At 44.0% G+C, this 10,563-nt stretch overlaps 1 protein-coding gene across 1 annotated transcript; it reads left to right on the top strand.

The window, feature by feature from the left end:
• Window positions 1–1,965: 1,965 nt before the first annotated feature.
• On the top strand, window positions 1,966–5,226 carry LOC121859688. The gene has a single exon (XM_042356619.1). It carries the CDS (start codon window positions 3,210–3,212, stop codon window positions 4,341–4,343), a length of 1,134 nt encoding a protein of 377 aa, XP_042212553.1. The 5' UTR covers window positions 1,966–3,209; the 3' UTR covers window positions 4,344–5,226.
• Window positions 5,227–10,563: the final 5,337 nt, after the last annotated feature.

The following is a 10,563-nucleotide window of genomic DNA, read 5'->3' as shown; positions in this document are numbered from 1 at the left end:
TTTATAAGCATCTCAGGGGGCACTACTCAGTTGAGTGTCCTTACTTGGAGCTGGCGGACGCTCGCCCCACAAGGGGTCACAGCTCAAGATTGAAGAAGCCGCAAGTCCGGAAAACCGTGAGGGCAAACTTTTTCGGAGTGAGGGTTGTAAACTCTTGGAACAATCTACCAGAGAGTGTTGTGACGGCACCGAGTGTGAGCTCTTTCAAGAGAAGACTTGACCAACACTGGAGCGGGTTCAGGTACATTCAGGAGCCGGTGCATGTCCAGTATTTGCCAACAGTGCGTGACAGAGACGTGACCGATCGCCCGGGCGGCTAGCGAGCCGACCTTTTGGTGAAGAATATAAAGGAAAAGAGACGTGACCGATCGCCCAAGCGGCTAACAAGCCGATCAGTGGCGAAGAGGATAAAACTAAATACTGATACGTTCCTTGATCAGAGAGCGGAGTTTGAAACACTGTTGAAGGTGCACCAACCCGATATTGCAGGAGTTGTAGAACTGTTGTACAAGAACAGGAGAATCGACCCAGAGGAATGCGAGTTCAGTATTGCTGGATATGACTCATTTACGAACCTTTCTCAAGAAACTTGCAAGAGGGGTGTGTTTATCTATGCTAGGCAAGACCTTAGAGCCAGCCAGGCGAGGGTACAGGGGGAGGATGTTTTTGAAGAGTCCAAGTGGTGTAAAATTAAATTAAAGGGAGGGGACTGTGGCCCACTAAATCAAAGGAACTTAAGAGCCTAAATAGACAATGCGGCGATGCTCAACCCTAGCCACCTCCTTATCATGGGGGACTTTAACTATGGCGACATCGAATGGAGAAACGAGTGCACCCCAAATGACTTGAATCACCCTGCTACTCTTTTTGTAGAAACTGAGAGATAATTTTCTGTTCCAACATGTTATGATACCTGACACATTACAGAGGGGAGCAAACACCTAAGCCACTGTGGTCTCACTTTTTTGATGAAGTGGTTAGGAGAGGAAAGAAGAAGGGTTGATGAGCGGTAATGGGTAGTGGTTAAGGGTGGCGAAGGGTAATGGGTAGTGAAGGTTAAAGGGCGGTGAGGGGTAATGGGTAGTGAAGGTTAATGGGTGGTGAGGAGTAATGGGTAGTGAAGGTTAGGGGATGGTGAGGGGTAATGGGTAGTGAAGGTTAATGGGTAAGAAGTGTGAAGGTTGTGAGGAGGTAATGGGTAGTGAGGGATAATAAAGGGTGAGGGGTAATGAAGGTTAAGGGGTAGTGTAGGGTAACGGGTGATAAAAGATTAGGTATTTAGCAATATATGTTTATTAGTTAGGAGTGACTATATGAGTGTATTTGTATCTGTGATTCCTGGCACAATGAAGGAAGGAATTTAACATGCCAACTGAGTTTGACAAGAGATCACACAAAGTCAAATGATGTTTTTGTATAAGTTGCAAAGGTAGGAATTTGTGGAACTCAGTGGGTGCTGTCTATAGGAATATTAGAAAGGAACTCCTGAACTGTCAAATGTAAATAATTAAAAATATACTACAGAAATCGCTATAGAGTTTAATATAATTAACTCTACATAATTATCAATTGGACACAGGTAACAGAGATAGGCGGCACGAACACTAAACAGACAACTTCCTATGAATGTCTACAACAATTATATAGATGGGACTCACGATATCTACAATAATCCTCATCAACCAAGAGGTGGTGAAGGGTAAGGGGTAACATGTGGAGGTAGTGAGGCATAAGGGATGGTGGGGGGGGGGGAAAGGATGGAGGTGAGGGGTAAAAAATGGTGAGGCTTAAGGGGTGGTGAGGGGATATGCTTGGAACTGGTGAGGAGTAAGGGCAAGAAGTGTGGAGGTTGTGAGGAGGTAAGAGGTGGTGAAGCATAAGGGGTGGTGAGGGATTATGCACATGGAGGGCTTGGCTTGAGCCACGTCAGGTGAGAGTCACTGTCACAGTACAGTTGTTGGCTCGGTGAGATTACCACACAACCACTAAACTGGCTCTACACTACCCACAACCCAGGGGCCCTAACACACAACGGCAGCTCTACCAAAGTGATTCTCCAGCAAAAGACAACTACCAATATGAGGATAAAATTCAGAAGTTTGAGCATTTCCAATATGAATAAACTTTAAAGAAAAGGCGTTGGTATCAATTTTTATTTGTGTCTAAAAAAGGCTTCTTTATCACTAACACAAGTGACAGCATGTTCATAAAATAGACAGGAACTTCATTGTGTGTGTGTGTGTGTGATACTGCATAGATAAAGCATATAATAAACAAGATACTTGTCATCTCAGACGATCGGCTGCTTTTATGTCAGTGTTTTGACAAAAGCCACTGTGACATCCATGAAACCGTCGGTGTTGTTTATAAAAGCAAAACAAAAATTTTTTATTTAAAATCTTCTGTGGTTTCTGTAAATGCTATGGATATTTTTAATACAGTAATACCGTCAATGTTCGGGAAGACAAATAACGGCACTGACTAAAGAACCCTCTTGGTTTCCTGTATGGACATAGTCTACTCTGTTCTCTTGGTACCCTAGAAGTGTTGGTGGCTAAATAAAATTCAGCTGCAATTTACAGCATAAGAAAATTTAAAGTGGTATCTTCTTGGTTCGAAGGAAATTTGTCTGATGTTGGCAAACATCATAGTCAGCCCTGAGTGAGACTTGACGATTAGTGTTGAAACATGAGAAAAACGCAACTCAGCAACTTGTCAGCTGTTTGTGTTGCATTTATAAGGCTTGAGTGCTCGTGAATCAATATTGTCGCTCCAACTGGTGTCCTAAGGCAGTTTTAGCTTCTACTATCACAGTACTACTGCTACTATTAATAATAATTAAAGCAGCCTTGTATAGAATTACTTTAGTCTCAAACTATAAATATTCATAAAATTGCTTTGAAGTCACCTTCCCTGGAATCCATATGGTAATCAAGGGTGTGTCCTGGAATTGTTATAGTTATACACAGATATATCCAGAACTGTTGTGCATATATACGTTTGTCCCTGAAATTGTTGTAACTTCACACAGTTCCCAGAATTTATGTAGCTACCCACAGTTGTCCTACATTTGTTGTAGCTATATATAGATGTCGCAGTTGTTTTATCTGTATTAAAGGTTGTCCTTGGAATTGGTATAGTCTTACACAGTTGTCCCAAGAATAGTTGTTGCTACACAAAGTTGCTTTGAAAATTGTTGTAGATACACAATGGCCCGCAAGACTATGGCAGAGGTTCGTGGCCTGGTGCTGGGCTGGGGGCCTAAAGGAGGCGAGGACGCACCCTTCATCCAAAGGTTGTGGCCAGCCGTCCTGACTGGTGCTGGGGCTGGTAACGGCCTCACGGTAAATGCCAACATGCTGGAAACTCTTCTTGCAGGGTGTGCCAGAGACTGTCTCAACTCCCGCAAGCGAAGAGATGAGCTAGTAGAGGCTTTTACCCCAATGCTAGAAGCTTCCAGTGACCCAGCCAAAGCTGCTGCAGCACTCATCGATGCCACACTTGAATATCACAATCGGCATCTTGACAGCAACGGTGGCGTCTGTAAACTGGGAAAATTCCACAATGTCTTATATGTCACAGTGTCTGTAGCTGTGGAGCAAAATGTGCGGGACTCTGATGCTGTGACGCGCCTGCTTCAAGCTCTTCATCATTGTGAGGGAGGTTTAGACCGCCTGGTGGCACCAGCTGTGTTGGGACCTAAGGTGTCGCACATTCTGAGCTCCTGGCGTGGTGACACCGACACACCAGAGCAGGCCAGACACCGACTTCAGTTCTTTGTGGACCATGCACGAACCACATGCCTAGTGTTACCTCAACCAGGGAGACTTCCAGTTCCTCTCATAGACGCCCCACTCCCCACACTTCAGGGCGCCTCACCCCTCTATGTTGCTGTTCAGGCCACCGATGAGGATGCCGTCTTGCTCCTCCTACAGAATGGGGCTACACCTGTCCTAAGCGGCCAATTCTGCCCATTCCTATTGGCGCTACGTCGTCTGTCCGCCCATGCCCAAGCCACCCTTAGTCAGAGGCCTCCCTGCTCTTGCCCAGGCCATCCTTGTCCTTGTTATTTCCAGCATCCTATTGTGTATCCACAGGAAGCCCTATCGGTGCTCCACCTCCTGCTGAGAGCCATTGGGGCACGACAAGTAGCTTGGGATGCGGAGGTGCTACACCCACGCGTCCTGTACGATGGGATACTTGGGGGACCTCCTTCCCTCAGGCACTGGGCTAGATACAGCGTGCGGAAGGCGTTGAAGAGGGCTTGGAAGTTGCCCCACGGCACTAGTGACCTGGGACAGCCACAGCGACTTATCTCCTATCTTAACCTCTACCTAGACTAATACCTACACCCTCACAGCCTGACGAACGTCCCAACCCCACTTGGTGAACGTCCTTCTACCCCAATCATCATACAGTAACTTCCCTCTTGTTTAGCTCGTACGGGTTCTTAAGACTGCTTACCCTCCTCTCATTGTACCACATGGCCAATCCATTTATACCTTGCTTCTCACTATTTATATATGTAATTTCTACTCTTGCTGTAATATATTCATTCCTCAACTTCTTCCTGAGTGATACTTACAGCATCCATTGCATTATTTCAATCTTATTTCTTACCAACAACTCCTTGTTCTTATGTCTCCGTTCCATATATCAACACTGACTTACCTCCCATGGCATCCCTCTCATACACAGCTCCTCCAACTTCACTCATCTCACCCTGCCTCTAACTCGAAGCTATTCATTTTTCAGTTCGTTGTTTCTCCTATCCATAATCCTGATCCATAATATTCGTGTTTTCTACACCCAAATCTCTTACCTGTCTTCAACTTCAAACCCTGGATCTCAGTAGTCTCCTGCCACTGCAGATCCTTTTACATGTATTTCTGTTGTCACAATTATTCAACAGTAAATTTGGTTTTAGTTTATATGACACTCATGCATATAGAACATGTTTTATCTGTTACTAATGTGAGTCACAGCTGACACCAGTACAACTACATGTTATGTCTATTGTTTATGTGTCACATCTTCATAAATGAATACTTTGTCTATTGTTTACATGGAATCACACCTCTGTACTGTATACTGTGTAACTTAATTTTTTTCGGTTGTTTAGATGATAATCATGACTGATTAACTGTACAGCTTATATGATAGAAATGCATGCATCAATACATTTTGTATGTATTTGTCATTCATAATCATGAAATTGTATCAGTATATATATGTAATAATAATAATAATAATAATAATAATTAACGGTTTATTGAAAAAATTCTGCAGCCCGAAGGCTGAAAATATACATTGGACATAAATGACTTATTACATACATTGGTGCTTTAACAAAAGCCTTCATTAGAGAAAGGTAAAGGAACATACAGTGAACATTCAGATTAATGTAGGATTGTACATGTTGAACAGCAAACACGTAGTGTAGTAACTCTCTCCCAGATGGTGTAAGGAGGGACCTGATGTGGTGTAGTAATTCCCTCACAGATGGTGTTATGAGGGGCCTCACGTGTAGTAATTCCCTCACGGATGGTGTTATGAGGGGCCTCACGTGGTGTAGTAATTCCCTCATAGATGGTGTTACGAGGGGCCTCACGTGGTGCAGTAACTCCCTCACAGATGGTGTTATGAGGGGTATCACGTGGTGTACGAATTCCCTCACAGATGGTGTTATGAGGGACCTGACGTGGTGTAGTAATTCCCTCACAGATGGTGTTATGAGGGGCCTGACGTGGTGTAGTAATTCCCTCACAGATGGTGTTATGAGGGGCATCACGTGGTGTAGTAATTCCCTCACAGATGGTGTTATGAGGGACCTCACGTGGTGTAGTAATTCCTTCACAGATGGTGTTATGAGGGACTTGACGTGGTGTAGTAACTCCCTCACAGATGGTGTTATGAGGGGCATCACGTGGTGTAGTAATTCCCTCACAGATGGTGTTATATGAGTGAGGTGTGGTCCCAGGCCTTCCTATCGTAGACGGATTAACACATCGCTGGTTGTTGGGTCTCACGGGCCGTTATCACTGGGTACCTGGGACCTCACTGTGTGAAGGTTAACTTGAGTACGACTGATACTGTTGAGTTGTTCTCACTGACTTAAGCACTGTTCACCAATGTTCACCTCTGTTTAACACTGGTTCCATTCCTTTCCTAAATGAAATTGTAACTTCTGGCGAGAACTTGTTGATATTCCGGTGGGGAGAAGTGGTTCAGGGGAGGGGGTTGGTATGGGCCAACTTAACAGTTGACCTGGCTGCTCCGAGAGGAGCGCCAGGTACTTCTTGACCCTTCGGTGGTCATGCATACATATGCATGTCACAGCGTTGTGTTTATACTGCATTTTCGTTATTTTATGTATTTGATAAATTTAAGCATCAAACAGATCAGATATTTCAACCTTTTTAAAAGTGGTTCCTTGAATGTTCTTGCACTGAAGATTCAAACCATAGACATTTATTTACACCATAATTTCCACAGGTCTACTACCTTTTGCACGAAGTTCCTCTTACTCGTTTTGCATAATGAGTGAGTGAGCTTGAAGATATGACCTCTTTTGTTTACAGGGCTGGGTTATGTTAGGTTTTCTTTCTCTTTCGAGGACTTCTTTCACCAAAATTTTTAAATAATTTATACAGATGGGGTAGTAATAAAGGTAAAAATAAACGTGATGGCGGAAATGAGGAGTGAGTCAGCTGTTGTATGCAGATGATGGCTTTTAATTGATGATTTTCAAGGTAAATGTAAGTCAATGAGTTTGAAAGTGTGTGTAGTACAAGAAACTTAATACTGAATGTAAAAAAATAAAGTGGCGAAAAATAAGATGAATGTATCAATAAATGAAACAAATGAAACCATGAGAGATAAACTGAATCACACAGTCAATGGAAAGACAGTTGTAAGATCATTGGAAAATGGTTAGAGAGAAAGCTAATTGTACCAAAGGATACAAAGATGGAGATGGATTGGGCAATAGTTGAACCAACAGTAATGTGGAATGTGAAGTGAACCTTGGGTGCAAGAGCATGAAGATAGTTGAGCACGTCGATTCTCAAATACGGTATAGGTACTGTACTGCACTTCAAACATATGAGAGACTTGGAACAAGTGTGCACAAAGCACAGCAGCATAGAACTACAGCTCTTGGCCTTCATGTAGCTGGTTCCTTAACCCTTCAGAAAGCAAAAACGTCATTAAGTGTTTATTCTTGCTAGCACCAGACGATTTTATTCAGCTGAGGGGAACCCTGCCCACTAAAGGGTTAAAGTTCAATTGGGAGAGGGCCTGTGAGTGAGTCTTGGGGGTAAACCTGCAAATTTATTGATGCAGTAGAGGAGTCATTCAGTTCATGGTGGCAGTTAAAAAAAAATCAAAAGTGCTATATTAGGAAAATTTGGAGGAGGACTCGGTGTTTATGGATTAGAGGAATAGACACTTATCATTTTGAAATGTATTTAATATCCTTGATCACAATACATGCCCATACTCTCTGTGAAAGACAAGGAAAACAAACATTACACAAGTAGTATAATCAAACAGACACAAGCAGTATTATATATGATGCCCTACCCCCAAAGAAGCTGGCTTCCCATTTATCAAGGAGAGATGGCAGATACTTTTTTCCAGGTATGTTTGGTGACGTCCCCAGAGGACATCCTTGAGACCCTGACCCAAAGACTATAATAAGAAAGACAGGAAAGCAAGACAAAAACCACGTAAGCCACATACTGTAGCATATAGTTGGCCGCGGAATTAACAGATGGCGTTAGTGTGTAAGGAGTTACTATCCCCCGTGTGCCGTATGCACATGTACAAAAACAGATCACGCTGAGCTTGTATTTAACGTTTTCACATTGTTATATATCATTGATCATATAGAATTTATTGTGTGACATTGTGTGTGTGTGTCAGTGTGTATGTGTGTGTGCGCATGTGTACACATTAAGAACGTCAAGGCAATAATATTACCTCGACGTCTTTGCCTTGACATTTTTAATGTGTACACATGCACACATACATACTGACACATACAAATACACAATAAATTCTATATGATCAATATGTAACAACGTGAAAACATAAACACAAGCTCACTCCGCTGGTTACAATGGAAACGCTACCCTCTTTCGCCCCGGGCTTTTAGTCAGCCGCGTTGCCAACAGATGGCGATGATCAGCTCAGTGGCTCATGTTTTTTTTATCGGTAAAGGGAGGCACTTTCCTCTCTTTCTTATTATAGTCTTTGCCCTGACCATGCGGGGCCGTATTGACCATGTAAGAGATGCAGAAAGCTTCCATGAACCGGTGGGTCTTCCCTCCTCAGTGGCTTCCTAGCCCTAACAAACCTCCCACGGCCACCTGGCTCCAACGGCCTCTTGCGTCCCCATTGCTCCCATTGCACGGCCATTGTCCACTGAAGCTTGGTTGTCTGTGAGCGTAATTGTGGGCTTTCCAAATCAGGTGGTGGCTGAATGGGCATCAGAGGTAGTAACTAATAATCACTGGCTCGAGGATCCTGCCATTGCAGAGGTGTTGTCACAGGCATGGTAGGTTGTGATGGATGCACCGGGGTTGGTGGAGACCCAGTTAGTGCCTGACTTTCCGAAGTCAAGGGGATTGGTAGCAGTTTAGGGATGCGCTGGTCCCCAACATACAGCTCAAATCTTCCTGAAGAACTTTCTGTTTCTGAGCGTGGTTCTCCCTGAACCATGCATTTTGACTGTATTGGTCATACTCCAGCACCTCAAATATTTGACTGGTTCTGTCCCACCTATTGGGGCAATTTCCCTCCTGGTTATGCACCTGGACAGTGTCACAGATATCCAGGCTTGGTATGTTCCGACCATCTTTCAACAGCTGTGATGTGGGGCCGTCGCAAAGCTCACGCCCGCCCAGTTGCAATCATTCTCCATTCTTCCTGAAGGTTGAACTTGTCGCGTGTGAGGGGGATGAAGCCTTTTATCTTTTTACAGAAGATGATCTGGACTGGCGATAGCCCAATATCCCAGTCAGGGATATCCATGTACTGCAACAACACCCAACAAAGTTTATTATTGTTCAGCCTACCCTCCGTGTCAGAATTATCTCTGATGAGCCTCTTGACATACTACACTGCCAGCTCTGCATGCAGGTTGGAAAGTGGGAAAGCACTTGGTTTCCTAGGACTCAAGCTGTAGTCCCCCATCGGATGACAGCTCCTCAGGCACCCAGTACGTGTGGAACATGGTGCACAGGTGCTTAACAAGCACCTTCGCATTAGCCTCACCCTTACCACAAAGAAAAATAGAAAGCTGGTTGCTGTACCTATCCACTATTACTAGGTAGCTAGGCCCATTCAAGGAGAAATATTCAACACAAATTTGCATAATAGTACACTTCAGAGCATAAGAATGGAGGAAACTGCAGCAGGCCTATTTTGCTCATACTAGGTAGTCCCGTTTACACCCAACCCCTATCGCTCACATATCCATACAACTTATGTTTGAAGTTATCCAGCATATTCGAGTTAATGATGATGATTCTTATCTTGTTCCTCTCATCCACTACTCTATTTCCAAACCAATATTTACCTATCTCACGCCTAAATCTAAATTTGCCTAATTTAAAACCATTGCTATGAGTTCGCTCCTAGTTGGATAGTTTGAGTACCTTTGTTTAGTCCTGACTTCCATTTATACACCTCGATCATATCGCCTCTCACTCTATGTCTCTCAAGGGAGTGCAAAGTAAAATGCTTTAACCTGTCTGTACTCAAGGTTCCTAATGCCTTGTCATTCTCCTCTGAATTCTTTCTCGGGATTCTTTATCCATTCTGTAGTACAGTGACCAGAACTGAACTGCCTAATCCAAATAAGGTCTCGCAAGCGCAAGACATAGTTTTAGGTAACCTCGCTAGTCTTGTAACTAACACTCCTTTGTATGAACCCAAGTGCTTTGTTAGCCTTGTTTCGAGCAAATACACATTGTTAACATGGTGATAGGAGTTTTCTTGAAGGGAAAGAAAAACACTGTGTAGCGACCGAGAACTTTAATGTAGAGATCTGTGCTACAAGCCTGACAGGCGGCAACTGGCACCGCAGACTCTCCGCTATTAAAGTTGCCAGGTAGCGCCAACATAACAATAATGTCTACATCTTACAACTCTCCCCCCCCCCACCCCTAAAGATTGGATGAGGGCAACAAAAATAATGGCACTTAGACAATCTGACTAGAAACAAACGAAAATGACAAACAATGGGGAATGCCTAAACCTACAACCTAATAGTAAAAAGAAAAAAGTATAAAAGGAAATGTCATGACACAGTGCCTACACAGCGGCATACATGCACAGAACACATTACACCAAACAAAGTCCGAAAGCCATTGAGGCTTTGCTATATGTCTCCGGGGCTGCTGTGGAGGTGGTGGTACAGGTAGCGGTGGTGAACCCGCAAAACCTGACGGGGTGGGCTTTGGGAGAGGCTGGACCGGCGAGGGCGGCTGGGGCGCGGATGGGTGAGGGCGGGCCATGTCCCTCAGGTGGCCACTGGTCCTGAGCGAAACGCGGCCA

Source organism: Homarus americanus, unplaced genomic scaffold (genome assembly GCF_018991925.1).
Source record: "Homarus americanus isolate GMGI-L3 unplaced genomic scaffold, GMGI_Hamer_2.0 scaffold21, whole genome shotgun sequence".
NCBI lineage: Eukaryota > Metazoa > Arthropoda > Malacostraca > Decapoda > Nephropidae > Homarus > Homarus americanus.
Note: the sequence above shows the minus strand (reverse complement) of the source record. Positions and strands in the feature narration are given on the sequence as shown.